Here is a 24,195-nt window from a genome sequence, read left to right as displayed (position 1 = left end):
GAGGGAAACGGGGAAAATTGGGAGGAAAACGGGAAAGCGGGAGAAAAACAGAGAATTGGGAATGGAATTGGGAGAAAAATGGGAAAAATCGGGAAAAAAACGGGGAAACCGGGAGGGAAATGGGAAATCGGGAGGGAAACGGGAAATCGGGAGGAAAACGGGGAATCGGGAGGAAAACGGGGAATTGGGAATGGAATCGGGAGAAAAACGGGAAAAATCGGGAGGAAAACGGGAAAAATTGGGAGGAAAACGAGAAAAATCGGGAGGAAAACGGGAAATTGGGAGGAAAACGGGAAAAATCGGGAGGAAAACAGGAAAGCGGGAGAAAAACGGGGAATTGGGAATGAAATTGGAAGAAAATCGGGAAAATTGGGAGGAAAATGGGAAAAATTGGGAGGAAAATGGGGAAAACCGGGAGGAAAACAGGGAAAAATCGGGAGGAAAACGGGAAAATCAGGAGAAAAACGGGAAAAATTGGGAGAAAAACGGGAAAGCGGGAGAAAAACGGGGAATTGGGAATGAAATTGGGAGAAAATCGGGAAAATTGGGAGGAAAACGGGAAAAATCGGGAGGAAAATGGGAAAAATTGGGAGAAAAACGGGAAAGCGGGAGAAAATCGGAGAATTGGGAATGAAATTGGGAGAAAATCGAGAAAATTGGGAGGAAAATGGGAAAAATTGGGAGGAAAATGGGAAATCAGGAGGAAAACGGGAAAAAATCGGGAGAAAAATGGGAAAAATTGGGAGGAAAACGGGAAATCGGGAATGGAATTGGGAGAAAAACGGGAAAAATTGGGAGGAAAACGGGAAATTGGGAGAAAAACGGGAAATTGGGAGAAAAAACGGGGATAAAAGTGGGGAAAGCAGGAAAATCAGGATGGAATTGGGATACAAACAGGGAAATGGGGAGAAAAACGGGAAAATTGGGAGGAAAACAGGAAAATCAGGATGGGAACGGGAAATTTGGGATGGGAATTGGGAAAAAAAGCGGGGGAAAACAGGAAAATTTGGATTGGAATTGGTGCCCAAGATGCCCCCCAGGTGTGTCCAGGTATGTCCAGGTGTGTCCAGGTGTTCCCCAGGTGTGCCCAGCTGTGTCCAGGTGTTCCCCAGGTGTGTCCAGGTGTATCCAGGTGTTCCCAGGTGTGTCCAGGTGTTCCCCAGGTGTGCCCAGGTGTTCCCCAGGTGTGCCCAGGTGCCCCCCATGTGTTCCCCAGGTGTGTCCAGGTGTTCCCCAGGTGTTCCCCAGGTGTGTCCAGGTGTGTCCAGGTGTTCCCCAGGTGTGCCCAGGTGTGTCCAGGTGTGCCCCAGGTGTGCCCAGCTGTGCCCAGCTGCCCCCAGCCGTGCCCAGCCGTGCCCAGGTGTGCCCAGCTGCCCCCAGCTGTGCCCAGGTGTGCCCAGGTGTCCCCAGCCGTGCCCAGGTGTGCCCAGTTGCCCCCCAGGTGTGCCCAGGTGTGCCCAGGTGTGCCCACCTGACGCCCAGCTTCTCGGCCAGCTGCCCGGTGGGCCTCACGACGATCTCGAAGAGCGACGGAATCTTCCGGAACGGGTCCGGGGGCGGCTCCAGCGGCGGCTCCAGCGGCGGGGGGAGGGGCAGGGGGGGCGGGGGGGGGAGGGGCGGCCCGCGGGGGGGGGAGGGCGGCCGGGGGGGGGTGGGCAGCAGCCCCACGCCCGGGGGGGGCTTGGGCAGGGGGTCGATGCCCTGCTTGCGCAGCTCCTGCAGCTCCTTCTCGTCCTGCGCGCCCGCCTCGGCGTCCTCGGCCAGCATCTGGGGAACGAAGGGTTAACTGGGTAAACTGGGTAAACTGGGACAGACTGGGTTAAACTGGGATGGACTGGGACCAGTTAAACTGGGAGAAATTGGGTTAAACTGGGACAGAGCGGCAGGGACTGCGCCCGCCTCAGCGTCCTCGGCCAGCATCTGGGGAACGAAGGGTTAACTGGGTAAACTGGGATGGAATGGGATGGACTGGGATGGAGAAAAATGGGTTAAACTGGGTTAAACTGGGTTAAACTGGGTTAAACTGGGTTAAACTGGGACAGAGCTGCAGGGACTGCGCCCGCCTCGGCGTCCTCGGCCAGCATCTGGGGAACGAAGGGTTAACTGGGTTAACTGGGATGGACTGGGATGGACTGGGACCGACTGGGACCGACTGGGACCGACTGGGATGGAGAAAAATGGGTTAAACTGGGTTAAACTGGGTTAAACTGGGACAGAGCGGCAGGGACTGCGCCCGCCTCAGCGTCCTCGGCCAGCATCTGGGGAACGAAGGGTTAACTGGTTATACTGGGTAAACTGGGATGGACTGGGACTGACTGGGATGGAGAAAAATGGGTTAAACTGGGTTAAACTGGGTTAAACTGGGACAGAGCAGCAGGGACTGCGCCCGCCTCGGCGTCCTCGGCCAGCATCTGGGGAACGAAGGGTTAACTGGGTTAACTGGGATGGACTGGGACCGACTGGGATGGACTGGGATAGAGCAAACTGGGTTAAACTGGGTTAAACTGGGAGAAACTGGGACAGAGAGGCAGGGACTGCACCCGCCTCGGTGTCCTCGGCCAGCATCTGGGGAACGAAGGGTTAACTGGGTTAACTGGGTAAACTGGGATGGACTGGGATGGACTGGGATGGAGAAAAATGGGTTAAACTGGGTTAAACTGGGACAGAGCGGCAGGGACTGCGCCCGCCTCGGCGTCCTCGGCCAGCATCTGGGGAACGAAGGGTTAACTGGGTAAACTGGGATGGACTGGGATGGACTGGGATGGAGAAAAATGGGTTAAACTGGGTTAAACTGGGACAGAGCAGCAGGGACTGCGCCCGCCTCGGCGTCCTCGGCCAGCATCTGGGGAACGAAGGGTTAACTGGGTTAACTGGGTAAACTGGGTTAAACTGGGACTGACTGGGATGGAGAAAAATGGGTTAAACTGGGTTAAACTGGGACAGAGCGGCAGGGACTGCGCCCGCCTCGGCATCCTCGGCCAGCATCTGGGGGACGAAGGGTTAACTGGGTTAACTGGGATGGAATGGGTTAAACTGGGACCGACTGGGACCGACTGGGATGGAGAAAAATGGGTTAAACTGGGAGAAACTGGGTTAAACTGGGACAGAGCAGCAGGGACTGCGCCCGCCTCGGCGTCCTCGGCCAGCATCTGGGGAACGAAGGGTTAACTGGTTTAACTGGTTAAACTGGGATGGAATGGGTTAAACTGGGACCGACTGGGACCGACTGGGACCGACTGGGATGGAGAAAAATGGGTTAAACTGGGTTAAACTGGGTTAAACTGGGACAGAGCGGCAGGGACTGCGCCCGCCTCGGCGTCCTCGGCCAGCATCTGGGGAACGAAGGGTTAACTGGGTTAACTGGGATGGACTGGGTTAAACTGGGACCGACTGGGATGGACTGGGATGGACTGGGATAGAGCAAACTGGGTTAAACTGAGTTAAACTGGGTTAAACTGGGACAGAGCGGCAGGGACTGTGCCCGCCTCAGCGTCCTCAGCCAGCATCTGGGGAATGAAGGGTTAACTGGGTTAACTGGGATGGACTGGGACCGACTGGGATGGACTGGGATGGACTGGGATAGAGCAAACTGGGTTAAACTGGGAGAAACTGGGACAGAGCGGCAGGGACTGCGCCCGCCTCGGCGTCCTCGGCCAGCATCTGGGGGACGAAGGGTTAACTGGGTTAACTGGTTAAACTGGGATGGACTGGGATGGACTGGGACCAACTGGGATGGACTGGGACCGACTGGGATGGACTGGGACCGACTGGGATGGACTGGGATAGAGCAAACTGGGTTAAACTGAGTTAAACTGGGTTAAACTGGGACAGAGCGGCAGGGACTGCGCCCGCCTCGGCGTCCTCGGCCAGCATCTGGGGGACGAAGGGTTAACTGGGTTAACTGGGTTAAACTGGGATGGACTGGGATGGACTGGGACCGACTGGGATGGACTGGGATGGACTGGGATGGAGAAAAATGGGTTAAACTGGGTTAAACTGGGTTAAACTGGGACAGAGCAGCAGGGACTGCGCCCGCCTCGGCGTCCTTGGCCAGCATCTGGGGGACGAAGGGTTAACTGGTTATACTGGGATGGACTGGGACCGACTGGGATGGACTGGGATAGAGCAAACTGGGTTAAACTGGGAGAAACTGGGACAGAGCGGCAGGGACTGCGCCCGCCTCGGCGTCCTTGGCCAGCATCTGGGGGACGAAGGGTTAACTGGGTAAACTGGGATGGACTGGGATGGACTGGGTAAACTGGGATGGACTGGGATGGAGAAAAATGGGTTAAACTGGGTTAAACTGGGTTAAACTGGGACAGACTGGGTTAAACTGGGGGAATTGGGATGGACTGGTAAACTGGGATGGGTTAAACTGGGTTAAACTGGGTTAAACTGGGTTAAACTGGGTTAAACTGGGTGTGCCCAGCTGTGCCAGGTGCGATTTCAGCTGTGCCCAGGTGTGATGTGAGGTGTGCCAGGTGTGCCCAGGTGTGCCCAGGTGTACCCAGGTGTGCCCAGGTGTGCTGTGAGGTGTGCCCAGGTGTGATGTGCGCTGTGCCCAGGTGTGCCCAGGTGTGCCCAGGTGTGCTGTGAGCTGTGCCCAGGTGTGCCCAGGTGTGCCAGGTGTGATGTGCGCTGTGCCCAGGTGTGCCCAGGTGTGCCCAGGTGTGCCCAGGTGTGCTGTGAGCTGTGCCCAGGTGTGCCCAGGTGTGCCAGGTGTGATGTGAGGTGTGCCAGGTGTGCCAGGAGTGCCCAGGTGTGCCCAGGTGTGCCCAGGTGTGCCCAGGTGTGATGTGAGCTGTGCCCAGGTGTACCCAGGTGTGTCCAGGTGTGCCCAGGTGTGCCCAGGTGTGCTGTGAGCTGTGCCCAGGTGTGCCCAGGTGTGCTGTGAGGTGTGCCCAGGTGTGCTGTGAGCTGTGCCCAGGTGTGCCAGGTGTGCCCAGGTGTGCCCAGGTGTGCCCAGGTGTGATGTGAGGTGTGCCAGGTGTGCCAGGTGTGCCTAGGTGTGCCCAGGTGTGCCCAGGTGTGCCAGGTGTGCCGTACCTTGTCGAGCAGCTGGCGCGTGTCGTCGCAGAGCGGCGCGTGCGAGAACATGCAGCCGTGACCTGAGCCCTGCCCAGGTGTGCCCAGGTGTGATTTGGGTACCTTGTCGAGCAGCTGGCGCGTGTCGTCGCAGAGCGGCGCGTGCGAGAACATGCAGCCGTGACCTGAGCCGTGCCCAGGTGTGCCCAGGTGTGCCCAGGTGTGCCCAGGTGTGCTGTGCCCAGGTGTGCCCAGGTGTGCCCAGGTGTGCCCAGGTGTGCCCAGGTGTGCTGTGCCCAGGTGTGATGTGAGGTGTGCCCAGGTGTGCCCAGGTGTGCCCAGGTGTGCCCAGGTGTGCCCAGGTGTGCCAGGTGTGATTTGGGTACCTTGTCGAGCAGCTGGCGCGTGTCGTCGCAGAGCGGCGCGTGCGAGAACATGCAGCCGTGACCTGAGCCGTGCCCAGGTGTGCCCAGGTGTGCCCAGGTGTGCCCAGGTGTGCCCAGGTGTGCTGTGAGCTGTGCCCAGGTGTGCCCAGGTGTGCCCAGGTGTGCCCAGGTGTGATGTGAGGTGTGCCCAGGTGTGCCCAGGTGTGCCCAGGTGTGCCCAGGTGTGCCAGGTGTGCCGTACCTTGTCGAGCAGCTGGCGCGTGTCGTCGCAGAGCGGCGCGTGCGAGAACATGCAGCCGTCGCCGTTGATGCAGAGCCCGGTGGTGTGGAACAGCTTGCACGGGAAATCCCGTGGCGCGTCAAGGAAAACCCCAAAATCACCAAAATCACCAAAATCCCCCCAAAATCCCCCCAAAAATCACCAAAATCCCCAAAATCACCAAAATCCCCCCAAAAATCCCCAAAATCCCCAAAATCACCAAAATCCCCCCAAAAATCCCCAAAATCCCCAAAATCCCCAAAATCACCAAAATCCCCAAAATCACCAAAATCACCAAAATCTCCAAAATCCTGGAAACCCAAAAACCCCCCAAAAATCCCCCAAAATCCCCAAAATCCTGGAAACCCAAAAACCCCCCAAAAATCCCCAAAATCCCCAAAATCCCACAAAATCCCAAAATCCCCAAAATCCTGGAAACCCCAAAACCCCCCCAAAAATCCCACAAAATCCCAAAAACCTCAAAACCCCCAAAAATCCCACAAAATCCCCAAAATCCCAAAAACCCCAAAACCCCCCAAAAATCCCCCAAAATCCCAAAAATCCTGGAAACCCCAAAACCCCCCAAAAATCCCCCAAAATCCCAAAAATCCTGGAAACCCCAAAACCCCCCAAAAATCCCCCAAAATCCCCAAAATCCTGGAAACCCCAAAAACCCCCAAAAATCCCCCAAAATCCTGGAAACCCCAAAAACCCCCAAAAATCCCCTAAAATCCCGAAAATCCTGAAAAATCCCAAAATCCCCAAAATCCCCCAAATCCTGAAAACCCCAAAAAACCCCCAAAAATCCCCTAAAATCCCGAAAATCCTGAAAAATCCCAAAATCCCAAAAATCCCAAAAACCCCAAAACCCCCCAAAAATCCCCCAAAATCCCGAAAATCCTGAAAATCCCAAAAAATCCCAAAAACCCCAAAACCCCCAAAAATCCCCAAAATCCCAAAAACCCCGAACTGCCCAAAAACCCCAAAAAAACCCAAAAAATCCCAAAAATGCCAAAACACCCAAAAATCCCAAAAATCCCCAAAACCCAAAAATCCCAAAAACCCCCAAAATGCCGAGCAAGGGCCCAGCCCAGATTCGGGGCAGGTTTAGCCCAGGTTTAACCCGGGTTTAATCCCATGTTTTTCCCGTGTTTCTCCCAGGTTCAGCCCGTGTTTCTCCCGTGTTTCTCCCGTGTTTCTCCCAGGTTCAGCCCGTGTTTCTCCCATGTTTATCCCAGGTTCAGCCCGTGTTTATCCCGTGTTTCTCCCGTGTTTCTCCCAGGTTCAGCCCGTGTTTAACCCGTGTTTCTCCCATGTTTATCCCAGGTTCAGCCCGTGTTTAACCCGTGTTTCTCCTGTGTCTATCCCAGGTTCAGCCTGTGTTTCTCCCGTGTTTCTCCCGTGTTTCTCCCAGGTTCAGCCCGTGTTTCTCCCGTGTTTCTCCCATGTTTCTCCCGTGTTTATCCCATGTTTATCCCATGTTTCTCCCATGTTTCTCCCACGTTTCTCCCGTGTTTATCCCATGTTTATCCCATGTTTCTCCCACGTTTCTCCCGTGTTTCTCCCACGTTTCTCCCGTGTTTCTCCCAGGTTCAGCCCGTGTTTAACCCATGTTTCTCCCAGGTTCAGCCCGTGTTTCTCCCAGGTTCAGCCCGTGTTTAACCCGTGTTTCTCCCACGTTTCTCCCACGTTTCTCCCATGTTTATCCCGTGTTTAACCCGTGTTTCTCCCGTGTTTCTCCCAGGTTCAGCCCATGTTTCTCCCACGTTTCTCCCACGTTTCTCCCATGTTTCTCCCACGTTTCTCCCGTGTTTCTCCCAGGTTCAGCCCGTGTTTCTCCCAGGTTCAGCCCGTGTTTCTCCCGTGTTTCTCCCGTGTTTCTCGCGTGTTTCTCCCGTGTTTCTCCCAGGTTCAGCCCGTGTTTCTCCCGTGTTTCTCCCACGTTTCTCCCGTGTTTCTCCCATGTTTCTCCCGTGTTTCTCCCAGGTTCATCCCGTGTTTTCCCGTGTTTCTCGCGTGTCCAGGCAGGATATCGTGCATGTAGGGGCAGCTGTCGGCGCGGGCGCAGTACCCCGTGATGTAGAACTTGCACAGCTCGCGCTTCTTGGGCAGCTCGACGTCGTGGCTGAAGTTGCAGTGCTCGCCCTGGGCGGGGTCAGACAGGTGAGACACAGCTGGGACAGGTGGGACAGGTGTGCCCAGGTGTGCCCAGGTGTGCCCCAGGTGTGCCCAGGTGTGCCCCAGGGGTGTCCCAGGTGTGCCCAGGTGTGCCCAGTTGTGTGCCAGGTGTGCCCAGGTACCCCTGGTGTGCCCCAGGTGTGCCCAGGTGTGCCAGGTGTGCCCAGGTGTGCCAGGTGTGCCCCAGGTGTGCCCAGGTGTTCCCCAGGTACCCCCAGTGTGCCCCAGGTGTTCCCCAGGTACCCCCGGTGTGCCCAGGTGTGCCCCAGGTGTGCCCAGGTGTTCCCCAGATGTGCCCCAGGTGTGCCCCAGGTGTGCCCCAGGTACCCCCGATGTGCCCAGGTGTGCCCCAAGTGTGCCCCAGGTACCCCCAGTGTGCCCCAGGTGTGCCCAGGTGTTCCCCAGGTGTTCCCCAGGTGTGCCCCAGGTGTGCCCAGGTGTTCCCCAGGTGTGCCTCAGGTACCCCTGGTGTGCCCCAGGTGTGCCCAGGTGTTCCCCAGGTGTTCCCCAGGTGTGCCCCAGGTACCCCCAGTGTGCCCCAGGTGTGCCCAGGTGTGCCCAGGTGTGCCCCAGGTGTGCCCCAGGTGTGCCCAGGTGTGCCCCATGTGTGCCAGGTGTGCCCAGGTGTTCCCCAGGTACCCCCAGTGTGCCCATGTGTGTTGCTAACCATGCCCAGGTGTGCCCAGGTGTTCCCCAGGTATGCCCAGGTGTGCCCAGGTGTCCCCCATGTGTGCCAGGTGTGCCCAGGTGTTCCCCAGGTACCCCCAGTGTGCCCATGTGTGTTCCTAACCATGCCCAGGTGTGCCCAGGTGTTCCCCAGGTGTGCCCAGGTGTGTTCCTAGCCATGCCCAGGTCTGCCCAGGTGTCCCCCAGGTGTGCCCAGGTGTTCCCCAAGTGTCCCCAGGTGTGCCCAGGTGTGCCCCAGGTACCCCCAGTGTGCCCCAGGGGTGCCCCAGCTGTGCCCAGGTGTTCCCCAGGTGTACCCAGCTGTGCCCAGGTGTGCCCAGGTGTCCCCAGCTGTTCCCCAGGTGTTCCCCAGCTGTGCCCCAGGTGTGCCCAGCTGTTCCCCGGGTGTGCCCAGGTGTGTTCTTAGCCATGCCCAGGTCTGCCCAGGTGTCCCCCAGGTGTGCCCAGGTGTGTTCCTAGACATGCCCAGTTGTCCCCAGCTGTTCCCCAGCTGTGCCCAGGTGTCCCCAGCTGTTCCCCAGGTGTGCCCAGGTGTACCCAAGTGTTCCCCAAGTGTCCCCAAGTGTCCCCAGGTGTGCCAGGTGTGCCCAGGTGTGCCAGCTGTGCCCAGCTGTTCCCCAGGTGTGCCCAGGTGTTCTCCAGGTGTCCCCAGCTGTTCCCCAGGTGTTCCCCAGGTGTGCCAGGTGTGCCCAGCTGTTCCCCAGCTGTGCCCAGGTGTGCCAGGTGTGCCCAGGTGTGCCAGGTGTGCCCTTACCCAGGTGCACCTGCCCTCCAGGAAGTATTTGCAGATGACTTTGCCCTTCTTGTCGGCGGGCAGGTGAGCCTTGTCCTCGCGCCGGTACCCGCCCCCGTCCTGCCGGGCCGGATTTGGGGCAAAAAACGGCAAAAACGGGAAAAAAGGGAAATTTGGTGAGCCTTGTCCTCGCGCCGGTACCCAACCCCGTCCTGCCCGGCCGGATTTGGGGCAAAAAACGGCAAAAACGGGAAAAAAGGGAAATTTGGTGAGCCTTGTCCTCGTGCCGGTACCCAACCCCGTCCTGCCTGGCCGGATTTGGGGCAAAAAACGGCAAAAATGGGAAAAAAGGGAAATTTGGTGAGCCTTGTCCTCACGCCGGTACCCACCCCCGTCCTGTCGGGCCGGATTTGGGGCAAAAAACGGCAAAAACGGGAAAAAAGGGAAATTTGGTGAGCCTTGTCCTCGCGCCGGTACCCAACCCCGTCCTGCCCGGCCGGATTTGGGGCAAAAAATGGGAAAAAAGGGAAAAAAGGGAAATTTGGTGAGCCTTGTCCTCACGCCGGTACCCACCCCCGTCCTGTCGGGCCGGATTTGGGGCAAAAAACGGGAAAAACAGGAAAAAAGGGAATAAAGGGGATTTGGTGGGAAAAATCCCAGGAATTTTGGGGGGAAAAAGGGGGATTTGGAGAGAAAAATCCTGGGAATTTGGGTTGTTCTGGGGCAGAAATCCGGGGAATTTGGGCTATTCTGGATCACAAGTCCTGGGATTTGGGAAATTTGGGGCAGAAATCCTGGGAATTTGAGAAATTTGGGACAGAATCTGGGAATTTGGGGAGTTTGGGATAGAAATCCCAGGATTTGGGAAGTTTGGGACAGAAACCCCAGGAATTTGGGCTGTTCTGGGACAGAAACCCGGGAATTTGAGGGAGTTTGGGACAGAATCCCGGGATTTGGTCGGTTTGGGACAGAAACCCCGGGAGCTGTGGAATTTTGGGGCAGAATCCCGGGATTCAGGCAGTTTGGTTCAGAAACCCCGGGAGCTGTGGAATTTTGGGGCAGAATCCGGGGATTTGGTCAGTTTGGTTCAGAAACCCCGGGAGCTGTGGAATTTTGGGGCAGAATCCCGGATTTGGTCAGTTTGGGACAGAAACCCCGGGAGCTGTGGAATTTTGGGGCAGAATCCTGGGATTCGGGCAGTTTGGGACAGAAACCCCGGGAGCTGTGGAATTTTGGGGCAGAATCCGGGGATTTGGTCAGTTTGGGACAGAAACCCCGGGAGCTGTGGAATTTTGGGGCAGAATCCGGGGATTTGGTCAGTTTGGGACAGAAACCCCGGGAGCTGTGGAATTTTGGGGCAGAATCCGGGGATTTGGTCAGTTTGGGACAGAAACCCCGGGAGCTGTGGAATTTTGGGGCAGAATCCCAGATTTGGTCAGTTTGGGACAGAAACCCCGGGAGCTGTGGAATTTTGGGGCAGAATCCGGGGATTTGGTCAGTTTGGGACAGAAACCCCGGGAGCTGTGGAATTTTGGGGCAGAATCCGGGGATTTGGTCAGTTTGGGACAGAAACCCCGGGAGCTGTGGAATTTTGGGGCAGAATCCCAGATTTGGTCAGTTTGGGACAGAAACCCCGGGAGCTGTGGAATTTTGGGGCAGAATCTGGGGATTTGGTCAGTTTGGGACAGAAACCCCGGGAGCTGTGGAATTTTGGGGCAGAATCCCGGGATTCAGGCAGTTTGGGACAGAAACCCGGGAGCTGTGGAATTTTGGGGCAGAATCCTGGGATTCGGGCAGTTTGGGACAGAAACCCCGGGAGCTGTGGAATTTTGGGGCAGAATCCCAGATTTGGTCAGTTTGGGACAGAAACCCCGGGAGCTGTGGAATTTTGGGGCAGAATCCGGGGATTTGGTCAGTTTGGGACAGAAACCCCGGGAGCTGTGGAATTTTGGGGCAGAATCCCGGGATTCAGGCAGTTTGGGGCAGAAACCCTGGGAGCTGTGGAATTTTGGGGCAGAATCCCAGATTTGGTCGGTTTGGGACAGAAACCCCGGGAGCTGTGGAATTTTGGGGCAGAATCCGGGGATTTGGTCAGTTTGGGACAGAAACCCCGGGAGCTGTGGAATTTTGGGGCAGAATCCGGGGATTCAGGCAGTTTGGGACAGAAACCCCGGGAGCTGTGGAATTTTGGGGCAGAATCCCGGGATTTGGGGCCGGCTCACCCCCTCGTCCTCGTAGAAGTCGTCGCCGCCTTTGGCGCTGCGGCCGCGGGCTCGGCCCCGGCCCGGCCCCTTGCAGCCCCGGCCACGGCCACGGCCACGGCCCGGCCCTGGGAAACGGGATTCGGGAGGGGGATTGGGATTTGGGAGTGGGATTGGGATTTGGGAGTGGGATTGGGGATTGGGGAGGGGGGATTCGGGAGGGGGGATTGGGATTTGGGAATGGGATTGGGATTTGGGATTTGGGAGTGGGGATTCGGGAGGGGGGATTTAGGAGTGGGATTGGGGATTGGGGAGGGGGGATTGGGATTGGGATTGGGATTGGGATTGGGGAGGGGGGATTGGGATTTGGGATTTGGGAGTGGGGATTCGGGAGTAGGATTTGGGAGTGGGGATTTGGGAGGGGGGATTGGGAGTGGGGATTGGTAATTGGGGATTTGGGATTGGGGATTGGGGATTGGGAAATTGGGATTGGGAAATGGGGATTGGGGATTTGGGATTGGGAATTCGGGATTGGGGAGTAGGATTGGGGATTGGGGAGTGGGATTTGGGGTGGGAACCGGGGAATTGGACTGGGGAATGGGATTTGGGGTGGATTTGGGGTGGGATTTGGGCTGGAATTTGGGCTGGGATTTGTGTTGGGATTTGGGGAGTTTGTGCTGGGATTTAGGGGGGATTTGGGGGGATCTGGGCTGGATCTGGGCTGGATTTGGGTTGGATCTGGGCTGGATTTGGGGGGATTTGGGGGGATCTGGGCTGGGATTTGTGGGGGGATTTGGGGTGGATTTGGGGGGGGGATTTGGGGGGATTTGGGGGGATCTGGGCTGGATCTGGGGGGATTTGGGGGGGTCTGGGTTGGATTTGGGCTGGATTTGGGGGGATTTGGGGGGATTTGGGGGGATCTGGGCTGGATTTGGGGGGATTTGGGGGGATCTGGGCTGGATTTGGGGGGATTTGGGGGGATTTGGGGGGATTTGGGCTGGATTTGGGGGGATTTGGGGGGATTTGGGGGGATCTGGGCTGGATCTGGGCTGGGATTTGGGGGGATTTGGGGGGACCTGGGCTGGATCTGGGCTGGATTTGGGCTGGATCTGGGTTGGATTTGGGGGGATTTGGGGGGATCTGGGTTGGATCTGGGTTGGATTTGGGCTGGATTTGGGGGGATTTGGGGGATTTGGGGGGATCTGGGTTGGATTTGGGCTGGATTTGGGGGGATTTGGGGGGATTTGGGGGATCTGGGCTGGATTTGGGGGGATTTGGGGGGTTTGGGGGGGTCTGGGGCGCCGCAGCCGCTCTCACCCCGGCCGCGCTCCTTGCAGCGCCGGTACTGCGACAGCTCCTGCGCGAAGTCGTCGAAGTCGTCGTCGCCCAGCGGCTCCTCGGGGTCGCAGTACTGGGAACACCAAACCCAAACCATCCCAAATCCAGCCCAAATCCAGCCCAAATCATCCCAAAACCACCCAAATCCCAGCCCAATTCCAAAGCCCAAATCCGTCTCAATTCCAAAGCCCAAATCCATCCCAAATCCACCCAAATCCCAGTCCAAACCATCCAAACCCGTCTCAATTCCAAATCACAAATCCACCCCAAATCCCACCCCAAATCCATCCCAATTCCACCCAAATCCATCCAAAATCCATCCCAAATCCCACCCCAAATCCCACCCCAAATCCATCCCAAATCCTTCCCAATTCCACCCCAAATCCATCCAAAATCCATCCCAAATCCATCCCAAATCCTCCCAAATCCATCCCAAATCCCACCCCAAATCCCACCCCAAATCCATCCCAAATCCTTCCCAATTCCACCCAAATCCATCCAAAATCCATCCCAAATCCCACCCCAAATCCATCCCAAATCCTTCCCAATTCCACCCCAAATCCATCCAAAATCCATCCCAAATCCTCCCAAATCCATTCCCCTGGGATTGGTTCAGAATTCCCCAGGATTGGGTCAGAATTCCCCAGAATTGGTTCAGAATTCCCTGGGATTGGGTCAGAATTCCCTGGGATTGGGTCAGAATTCCCGGGATGGGATCAGAATTCCCCAGGATTGGGTCAGAATTCCCCGGGATTGGGTCAGAATTCCCCAGGATTGGGTCAGAATTCCCGGGATGGGATCAGAATTCCCCAGGATTGGGTCAGAATTCCCCGGGATTGGGTCAGAATTCCCCAGGATTGGGTCAGAATTCCCCTGGATTGGGTCAGAATTCCCCAGGATTGGTTCAGAATACTCCGGGATTGGGTCAGAATTCCCTGGGATGGGATCAGAATTCCCCGGGATTCGGTCAGAATTCCCCGGGATTCAGTCAGAATTCCTTGGGATTGGGTCAGAATTCCCCAGGATTGGATCAGAATTCCCCTGGGATTGGTTCAGAATTCCCCAGGACCGGATCAGAATTCCCCAGGACTGGATCAGAATTCCCCAGGATTGGTTCAGAATTCCCCAGGACTGGATCAGAATTCCCCAGGATTGGATCAGAATTCCCCCGGGATTGGGTCAGAATTCCCCAGAATTGGGTCAGAATTCCCGGGATTGGGTCAGAATTCCCCAGAATTGGGTCAGAATTCCCCGGGATTGGGTCAGAATTCCCCAGAATTGGATCAGAATTCCCCGGGATTGGGTCAGAATTCCCCAGGATTGGGTCAGAATTCCCCAGGATTGGGTCAGAATTCCCGGGATTGGGTCAGAATTCCCCAGAATTGGTTCAGAATTCCCCAGGATTGGGTCAGAATTCCCGAGATTGGGTCAGAATTCCCCGGGATTGGGTCAGAATTCCCCAGGATTGGTTCAGAATTCCCCGGGATTGGGTCAGAATTCCCCAAGATTGGGTCAGAATTCCCCAGGATTGGTTCAGAATTCCCCGGGATGGGATCAGAATTCCCCGGGATTGGGTCAGAATTCCCTGGGATTGGGTCAGAATTCCCGGGACTGGATCAGAATTCCCCAAGATTGGGTCAGAATTCCCCCTTGACTGGGTCAGAATTCCCCAGAATTGGATCAGAATTCCCCAGGATTGGTTCAGAATTCCCGGGACTGGATCAGAATTCCTGGGATTGGGTCAGAATTCCCCAGGACTGGATCAGAATTCCCCGGAATTGGGTCAGAATTCCCCAGGACTGGGTCAGAATTCCCCAGGATTGGGTCAGAATTCCCGGGACTGGATCAGAATTCCCCGGGGAATTCCCGAGCCCGGCAGGCTCAGCATTCCCGGGAATTCCGGCTGACCTCCAGCTCCTGCTCGAAGGGCTCCTCCTCATCCTCGGGGTCGCTGCGGGCCCGGCCCCGGCCCAGCCCCCGGCCCCGGCCCCGGCCCCGGAACGGCCGGCCCCGGCCCCGGCCTGGAAAACGGGAAACCGCCGGGAATGACGGCCAGGAAACCGGGAATAACGGGGAAAACAACGGGGGGAAAACCGGGAATAACGGGGAGATAACGGGGAATTAACGGGGAAAACGACGGGGGGAAAACCGGGACACAATGGGGAGATAGCGGGGAGAAAACCGGGAATAACGGGGAAAACGACGGGGGGAAAACCGGGACACAATGGGGAGATAGCGGGGAGAAAACTGGGAATAACGGGGAAAACGACGGGGGGAAAACCGGGAATAACGGGGAAAACGACGGGGGGAAAACCGGGACATGACAGGGAGAAAACCGGGACACAACGGGGAGATAACGGGGAGAAAACCGGGAATAACGGGGAAAACGACGGGGAGAAAACCGGGAATAACGGGGAAAACGACGGGGAGAAAACCGGGAATAACGGGGAAAACGATGGGGAGAAAACCGGGAATAACGGGGAAAACGACGGGGAGAAAACCGGGAATAACGGGGAAAACGACAGGGGGAAAACCGGGAATAACGGGGAAAACGACGGGGGGAAAACCGGGACACAATGGGGAGATAGCGGGGAGAAAACTGGGAATAACGGGGAAAACGACGGGGGGAAAACCGGGAATAACGGGGAAAACGACGGGGGGAAAACCGGGACATGACAGGGAGAAAACCGGGACACAACGGGGAGATAACGGGGAGAAAACCGGGAATAACGGGGAAAACGACGGGGAGAAAACCGGGAATAACGGGGAAAACGACGGGGAGAAAACCGGGAATAACGGGGAAAACGATGGGGAGAAAACCGGGAATAACGGGGAAAACGACGGGGAGAAAACCGGGAATAACGGGGAAAACGACAGGGGGAAAACCGGGAATAACGGGGAAAACGACAGGGGGAAAACCGGGAATAACGGGGAAAACGACGGGGGGAAAACCGGGACACAATGGGGAGATAGCGGGGAGAAAACCGGGAATAACGGGGAAAACGACGGGGGGAAAACCGGGAATAACGGGGAAAACAATGGGGAGAAAACCGGGAATAATGGGGAAAACGACGGGGGGAAAACCGGGACACAATGGAGAGATAGCGGGGAGAAAACCGGGAAAACGACGGGGAGAAAACCGGGAAAACGACGGGGAGAAAATGGGGAATTAATGGGGAAAACGACGGGGAGAAAACCGAGAATAACGGGGAAAAAAAAGGGGAGATAACGGGGAAAACGACGAGGAGAAAATGGGGAATTAACGGGGAAAACAACGGGGAGAAAACCGGGAAAACGACGGGGAAAAAAAAGGGGAGATAACGGGGAAAATGACGGGGAGAAAACCGGAACATGACGGGGAGATAGCGGGGAGAAAACCGGGAATAACGGGGAAATAACGGGGAGATAACGGGGAAAACAACGGGGAGAAAACCGGGAAAACGACAGGGAGAAAATGGGGAATTAATGGGGAAAACGACGGGGAGAAAACCGGGAATAACGGGGAAAACGACGGGGAGAAAACCGGGACACAACGGGGAAAAAAAAGGGGAGATAACGGGGAAAATGATGGGGAGAAAACCGGGACACAACAGGGAAAAAAAGGGGAGATAACGGGGAAAATGATGGGGAGAAAACCAGGAATAACGGGGGAAAAAAAGGGGACAAAACCGGGACACAACGGGGAGATAACGGGGAGAAAACCGGGAATAACGGGGAAAACAACGGGGAGAAAATGGGGGAATTAACGGGGAAAACGACGGGGAGATAACGGGGAAAACAACGGGGAGAAAACCGGGACACAACGGGGAAAACGATGGGGAAAACCGGGAATAACGTGGAAAACAACGGGGGGAAAACCAGGAATAACGGGGAGATAACGGGGAATTAACGGGGAAAACGACAGGGAGAAAACCGGGAATAACGGGGAAAACAATGGGGAGAAAACCGGGAATAATGGGGAAAACGACGGGGAGAAAACCAGGACACAACGGGGAGATAACGGGGAGAAAACCGGGAATAACGGGGAAAACAACGGGGGGAAAACCGGGAATAACGGGGAAAAAAAAGGGGAGAAAACCGGGAATAATGGGGAAAACGACGGGGGGAAAACCGGGAATAACGGGGAAAACGACGGGGGGAAAACCGGGAATAACGGGGAAAAAAAAGGGGAGAAAACCGGGAATAATGGGGAAAACAACGGGGAGAAAACGGTGACATGACAGGGAGAAAACTGGGACACAACGGGGAGAAAATGGGGAATTAACGGGGAAAACGACGGGGAGAAAACCGGAACATGACGGGGAGAAAACCGGGAATAACGGGAAAAATGACGGGGAGAAAACTGGGAATAACGGGGAAAATGACGGGGAGAAAACTGGGACACAACGGGGAAAAAAAAGGGGAGAAAATGGGGAATTAACGGGGAAAACGACGGGGAGAAAACCGGGAATAACGGGGAAAACGACGGGGGGAAAACCAGGAATTAACGGGGAGAAAATAGGGAATTAACGGGGAAAACGACGGGGAGAAAACCGGGAATAACGGGGAAAACAACGGGGAGAAAACCGGGACATGACAGGGAGAAAACCGGGACACAACGGGGAGATAACGGGGAAAATGACGGCGAGGAAACCGGGAATAACGGGGAAAACGACGGGGGGAAAACTGGGAATAATGGGGAAAACAACGGGGAGAAAACGGGGAATAACGGGGAAAACGACGGGGAGAAAATGGGGAATTAATGGGGAAAACTATGGGGAGAAAACCGGGAATAACGGGGAAAACAACGGGGAGAAAACGGGGAATTAACGGGGAGATAGCGGGGAGAAAACCGGGAATTAACGGGGAAAATGACAGGGAGAAAACTGGGAATAACGGGGAAAACGACGGGGAGAAAACCGGGAAAATGACGGGGAAAAAAAAGGGGAGATAACGGGGAAAACGACGGGGAGAAAACCGGAACACAATGGGGAGATAGCGGGGAGAAAACCGGGAATAACGGGGAAAACAATGGGGAAATAATGGGGAGATAACGGGGAAAACAACGGGGAGAAAATGGGGAATTAACAGGAGATAACGGGGAGAAAACCGGGAATAACGGGGAAAACAACAGGGAGAAAACCGGGAATAACGGGGAGAAAATGGGGAAAACAATGGGGAGAAAATGGGGAGACAACGGGGAAATAACGGGGAGAAAATGGAGAAATAACGGGAGATAACGGGGGAAATAACGGGGAAAACAATGGGGAGAAAACCGGGAATAACGGGGAAAACAACGGGAAAAAAACCGGGAATAACGGGGAGAAAATGGGGAAATAACAGGGAAAAAAACGGGAATAACGGGGAAAACAACGGGGAAAAAACCGGGAATAACGGGGAGATAATGGGAGATAACGGGGAAATAATGGGGAAAATAACCGGGGAGATAACGGGGAAAATAATGGGAAAATAACGGGGAAAATAAAGGGAAATAATGGGAAAATAACCGGGAATAACGGGGAGATAGCAGGGAAATAACGGGGAGAAAATGGGGAAATAATGGGGAGATAACGGGAAAATAATGGGAAAATAACAGGGAAATCATGGCAAAAATGGGAAAATAACGGGGGAAATAATGGGAGAAATTATGGGGAAAATGGGGGAAATAATGGGTGTAAATGGGAAAAAAAATGGGAAAAAAGAGAAAAAATAGGGAAAATAAATGGGAAAAAATGGGTGTGAATGGGAAAATAAATGGGAAAATAAATGGGAAAATAAATGGGAAAAAAGAGAAAAACTAGAGAAAATAAATAGGAAAAAATGTGAAAAAATGGGTGTGAATGGGGAAATAAATGGGAAAATAAATGAGAAAATAAATGGGAAAAAAGAGAAAAAATAGGGAAAATAAATGGGAAAAAATGGGTGTGAATGGGAAAATAAATGGGAAAATAAATGGGGAAATAAATGGGAAAAAAGAGAAAAAATAGGGAAAATAAATGGGAAAAAATAGGGAAAATAAATGGGAAAATAAGTGGGAAAATAAATGGGAAAATAAATGGGAAAATAAATAGGACAAAAGAGAAGAAATAGGGAAAATAAATGGGAAAAAATGGGTGTAAATGGGAAAATAAATGGGAAAATAAATAGGAAAAAAAAGAAAAATAGGGAAAATAAATGGGAAAAAATGGGTGTAAATGGGAAAATAAATGGGAAAAAAGAGAAAAGATAGGGAAAATAAATGGGAAAAAATGGGTGTAAATTGGAAAATAAATGGGAAAATAAATGAGAAAAAAGAGGAAAAATAGGGAAAATAAATGGGATAAAATGGGTGTAAATGGGAAAATAAATGGGAAAAAAGAAAAGATAGGGAAAATAAATGGGAAAAAATGGGTGTAAATTGGAAAATAAATGGGAAAATAAATAGGAAAATAAATGGGAAAAAAAACTAGGGAAAATAAATGGGAAAAAATGGGTCTAAATGGGAAAATAAATGGGAAAATAAATGGGAAAAAAGAGAAAAGATAGGGAAAACAAATGGGAAAAAATGGGTGTAAATGGGAAAATAAATGGGAAAAAAGAGAAAAATAGGGAAAATAAATGGGAAAAAATGGGTGTAAATGGGAAAATAAATGGGAAAATAAATGGGAAAATAAATGGGAAAATAAATGGGAAAAAATAGGAAAAAATAGGGAAAATAAATGGGAAAATAAATGTGAAAATAAATGTGAAAAAATAGGGAAAATAAATGGGAAAATAAATGGGAAAAAAGAGAAAAAATAGGGAAAACAAATACGAAAAAACTTGAAAAAATGGGAAAACAAATGGCAAAAACTCGGGGAAAAAAAAGCAGAATGGAAATTTTGGGCTGTGTTTTGTCCGGTTTGGCTGGGATTGGTTCCCGGTGTTCCCGGTGTTCCCGGTGTTCCCGGTGTTCCCGGTGTTCCCGGTTTTCCGTACCGCGGGCGCGGTGCGCTCCCTCCTTGCAGCGCCGGTAGCGGCTCAGCTCCTTGGAAAAGTCGTCCAGGTCGTCCTTGGGCGCCTCCTCCTCCTCCTCCTCCTCCGCGGGGACGAAGGCCGCGGGCGGGAATTCCGCCCCAAAGGCCTTGGGGTCCCCCTTGGGGTGCGGCTTGCGGGGCAACTGGGAGTACTGGTGGCACTGGGAATGGGATGGGAAACGTCGGGATGAGGAATTCCCAAAAATTCTCATGGATTCCCAAAATTCCGGGGCAACTGGGAGTACTGGTGGCACTGGGAATGGGATGGGAGAGGCTGGGATGAGGAATTCCCAAAAATTCCCATGGATTCCCAACATTCCGGGGCAACTGGGAGTACTGGTGGCACTGGGAATGGGATGGGAGAGGCTGGGATGAGGAATTCCCAAAAATTCCCATGGATTCCCAACATTCCGGGGCAACTGGGAGTACTGGTGGCACTGGGAATGGGATGGGAAACGTCGGGATGAGGAATTCCCAACATTCCGGGGCAACTGGGAGTACTGGTGGCACTGGGAATGGGATGGGAGAGGCTGGGACGAGGAATTCCCAAAAATTCCCATGGATTCCCAAAATTCCAGGGCAACTGGGAGTACTGGTGGCACTGGGAATGGGATGGGAGAAGTCAGGATCTGGAATTCCCAAAAATTCCCAGTTTTCATTCCCAGTTTTCTCTCCCAGTATTCCCAGTAAACTCACGGGATAGGCCGGGCTGTATTCCCAGTTTTCTCTCCCAGTATTCCCAGTAAACTCACGGGATAGGCCGGGCTGTATTCCCAGTTTTCTCTCCCAGTATTCCCAGTAAACTCACGGGATAGGCCGGGCTGTATTCCCAGTTTTCATTCCCAGTATTCCCAGTAAACTCACGGGACAGGCCGGGCTGTATTCCCAGTTTTCATTCCCAGTTTTCATTCCCAGTATTCCCAGTAAACTCACGGGATAGGCCGGGCTGTATTCCCAGTTTTCATTCCCAGTATTCCCAGTATTCCCAGTAAACTCACGGGATAGGCCGGGCTGTATTCCCAGTATTCCCAGTTTTCTCTCCCAGTATTCCCAGTAAACTCACGGGACAGGCCGGGCTGTATTCCCAGTTTTCTCTCCCAGTATTCCCAGTAAACTCACGGGATAGGCCAGGCTGTATTCCCGGTTTTCATTCCCAGTTTTCTCTCCCAGTATTCCCAGTAAACTCACGGGATAGGCCGGGCTGTATTCCCAGTTTTCATTCCCAGTTTTCTCTCTCAGTATTCCCAGTAAACTCACGGGACAGGCCGGGCTGTATTCCCAGTTTTCATTCCCAGTTTTCATTCCCAGTATTCCCAGTAAACTCACGGGATAGGCCGGGCTGTATTCCCAGTTTTCATTCCCAGTTTTCATTCCCAGTATTCCCAGTGTTCATTCCCAGTATTCCCAGTAAACTCACGGGATAGGCCGGGCTGTATTCCCAGTTTTCATTCCCAGTATTCCCAGTATTCCCAGTAAACTCACGGGATAGGCCGGGCTGTATTCCCAGTTTTCTCTCCCAGTATTCCCAGTATTCCCAGTAAACTCACGGGATAGGCCGAGCTGTATTCCCGGTTTTCATTCCCAGTATTCCCAGTAAACTCACGGGATAGGCCGGGCTGTATTCCCGGTATTTCCGGTGTCCCTTCTCTCCGGGGCTGTAATCGGAATCGTCGCTGAAATCCGAAAATTCCTCACTGGACGAGGCGTGCCTCTGGAAAACCCGGAAAAGTCAGCCCTGAGCCCTTCCCAAATCTGGAATTCCCAATTTTCCTGGGAAAAGTCAGTCCTGAGCCCTTCCCAAATCCCGGAATTCCCAATTTTCCATGGAATAGTCAGCCCTGAGCCCTTCCCAAATCTGGAATTCCCAATTTTCCATGGAAAAGTCAGCCCTGAGCCCTTCCCAAATCCCGGAATTCCCAATTTTCCTGGAAAAGTCAGTCCTGAGCCCTTCCCAAATCCCGGAATTCCCAATTTTCCTGGGAAAAGTCAGCCCTGAGCCCTTTCCAGCCTCTGGAATTCCTGATTCTGTGATGAAGATCCTAAAAATGGATTTTTTTCATGGAATTTGAGGGGAATTCTTACAGATCTTCCGAATAAAAAAACTAAAAAATGGATTTTTCATGGAATTTGGGGGGAATTTTAGAGAATTCAGGACTTGAGACACAAAAAAATGGATTTTTCCTGGAAATTGAGGGGAATTCTTGTAAAACTTTGGAATAAGGAGACCAAAAAATCGATTTTTCCTGGAATTTGGGGGGAATTCTTGTAAAACTTCGGAATAAGGACACTAAAAATGGGTTTTTTCCTGGAATTTGAGGGGAATTCTTATAGAACTTTGGAATAAAGAGACCAAAATATGGATTTTTCCTGGAATTTGAGGGGAATTCTTGTAGAACTTTGGAATAAAGAGACCAAAAAATGGATTTTTCCTGGAATTTGAGGTGGATTCTTGTAGCACTTTGGGATGAAGAGAGCAAAAAAATGGATTTTTCCTGGAATTTGAGGGGGATTCTTGTAAAACTTTGCAATAAGGAGACCAAAATACGGATTTTTCCTGGAATTTGAGGGGGATTCTTGTAAAACTTTGGAATGAAGAGACCAAAAAATGGATTTTTCAAGGAATTTGAGGGGAATTCTTGTAGAACTTTGGAATAAAGAGACCAAAATACGGATTTTTCCTGGAATTTGAGGGGAATTCTTGTAAAACTTCGGAATAAAGATGCTAAAAATTGATTTTTCCTGGAATCTGAGGATAATTTCCAGGCAATTTCCTCCTTCAAACCCCCAAAAAAAGAACTTTTCCTGCAATCCGAGCCAAATCGCCCAGCGTTAAATCCCCCCAAAAAACCGGATTTCAGGCATTTCCAACGGGAAAAAAAAGCCAGGAAATGGTGGGTTTTTCCTGGAAATTCCCGGATTTTTTGGGAATTGTCACCCGGTGCTTGGATTTCCTCTTCTTCTTGGACCTCCTCCTGTCCTTGTCCTTGCGGCGTTTGCGCTTCGGGCGCCGGTGGGGCCGGTCCTGGGGGGAGACGCTGCGGCGCCGGCTCGGAGCCGCCTCCTCGGCGCCGTCGTCCTCCAGCTCGCCCTCCTCCAGCTCCCCATCCTCCCTGAGGGAAAAACGGGAATTTCCGTGAAAAAACGGGAATTTTCGGCGAAAAAATGGGATTTTTTGGGGAAAAAATGCGATTTTTCGGTGAAAAAATGTTATTTTTTTGGTGAAAAAATGGGATTTTTTCAGAAGAAAAATAAAGGGGTTTGGAGAGGGAAATGGGAATTGTGGATCCTCCTGAGGCTCCCTGTTCTTCCTGAAAAAAACGGGAATTTTATGGGAAAAAATGGGATTTTATGAGGTTGGTCCTGCTGGGAGCGCGGGGGCCAGCTCGGAGCCGTCGTCCTCCAGCTCCCCATCCTCCCTGAGGGGAAAAACGGGAATTTCCGAGAAAAAATGGGATTTTCCACAAAAAAATGGGATTTTTCGGGGAAAAAACGGCGAAAAAATGGGATTTTTTGGGGAAAAAATGGGATTTTTAGGTGAAAAAATGCAATTTTTCTGGGGAAAAACACTGGGTTTTGCAGAGGGAAATGGGAATTGTGGATCCTCCTGAGGCTCCTTGTTTTTCCTGGGAAAAAACGGGAATTTTATGGGAAAAAAAATGGTGAAAAAATGGGATTTTTCTGAGTTTTTTGGGGGAGGAAAACCGGTTTTTTTTGTGATTCTTTAGGGAAAAAATTGGGATTTTTCTGGGAAAAACACTGGGGTTTGGAGAGGGAAATGGGAATTGTGGATCCTCCTGAGATTCTCTATTCTTCCTGGAAAAAAAACTGGGAATTTTCGGGGTTTTTGGACAAAAATGGGATTTTTCTGGGGAAAATGGTGAAAAATTGAATTTTTCTGGGGAAAATTTTGGAAAAAAAGGGATTTGATGGGAAAAACGGGATTTTTTCTGGGGAAAATTTTGAAAAAAAAAGGGATTTTATGGGGAAAATGGGATTTTTCTGGGGAAAATGGTGAAAAAATGGGATTTTCTGGGAAAAAATGGGATTTTTCTGGGGAAAATGGTGAAAAAATGGGATTTTCTGGGAAAATGGGATTTTTCTGGGGAAAATGTTGAAAAAATGGGATTTTCTGGGAAAAAAAGGGATTTTTCTGGGGAAAATGGTGAAAAAATGGGATTTTTCGGGGAAAAATTTTGAAAAAAAAGAGATTTTCTGGGATGGGAAAAATGGGATTTTTCTGGGAACATGGTGAAAAAAAGGGATTTTCTGGGAAAAATGAGATTTTTCTGGGAAAATGGTGAAAAAATGGGATTTGATGGGAAAATGGTTTTTTTCTGGGGAGCAATGAGGGGGATTTTTTGGGAATAATCAGGAAAAAGGGAATAATTCCCAATTTGTGCCTCACCAGCCAGGG

General features: G+C 52.6%; 1 protein-coding gene across 1 annotated transcript in view; it reads right to left on the bottom strand.

Annotated features, from left to right (window-relative positions):
- Positions 1-22,959, bottom strand: part of ZC3H4 (zinc finger CCCH-type containing 4) — a gene marked incomplete at its 5' end in the record, with an annotated part of 25,465 nt that extends 2,506 nt beyond the window's left edge. Inside the window, 10 exons of the mRNA XM_077789128.1 lie at positions 1,472-1,767; positions 5,653-5,762; positions 7,704-7,815; positions 9,290-9,388; positions 11,491-11,597; positions 12,781-12,880; positions 14,716-14,828; positions 19,744-19,942; positions 21,385-21,492; positions 22,717-22,959. Coding sequence (XP_077645254.1) covers positions 1,472-1,767; positions 5,653-5,762; positions 7,704-7,815; positions 9,290-9,388; positions 11,491-11,597; positions 12,781-12,880; positions 14,716-14,828; positions 19,744-19,942; positions 21,385-21,492; positions 22,717-22,959 — 1,487 coding nt within the window. The remainder of the gene's footprint in view (positions 1-1,471; positions 1,768-5,652; positions 5,763-7,703; positions 7,816-9,289; positions 9,389-11,490; positions 11,598-12,780; positions 12,881-14,715; positions 14,829-19,743; positions 19,943-21,384; positions 21,493-22,716) is intronic.
- Between the last annotated feature and the right edge of the window lie 1,236 nt (positions 22,960-24,195).

Source organism: Lonchura striata, chromosome 31 (assembly GCF_046129695.1).
Source record: "Lonchura striata isolate bLonStr1 chromosome 31, bLonStr1.mat, whole genome shotgun sequence".
Taxonomy (NCBI): Eukaryota; Metazoa; Chordata; class Aves; order Passeriformes; family Estrildidae; genus Lonchura; species Lonchura striata.
This window is presented reverse-complemented; position numbering and strand designations above follow the sequence as displayed.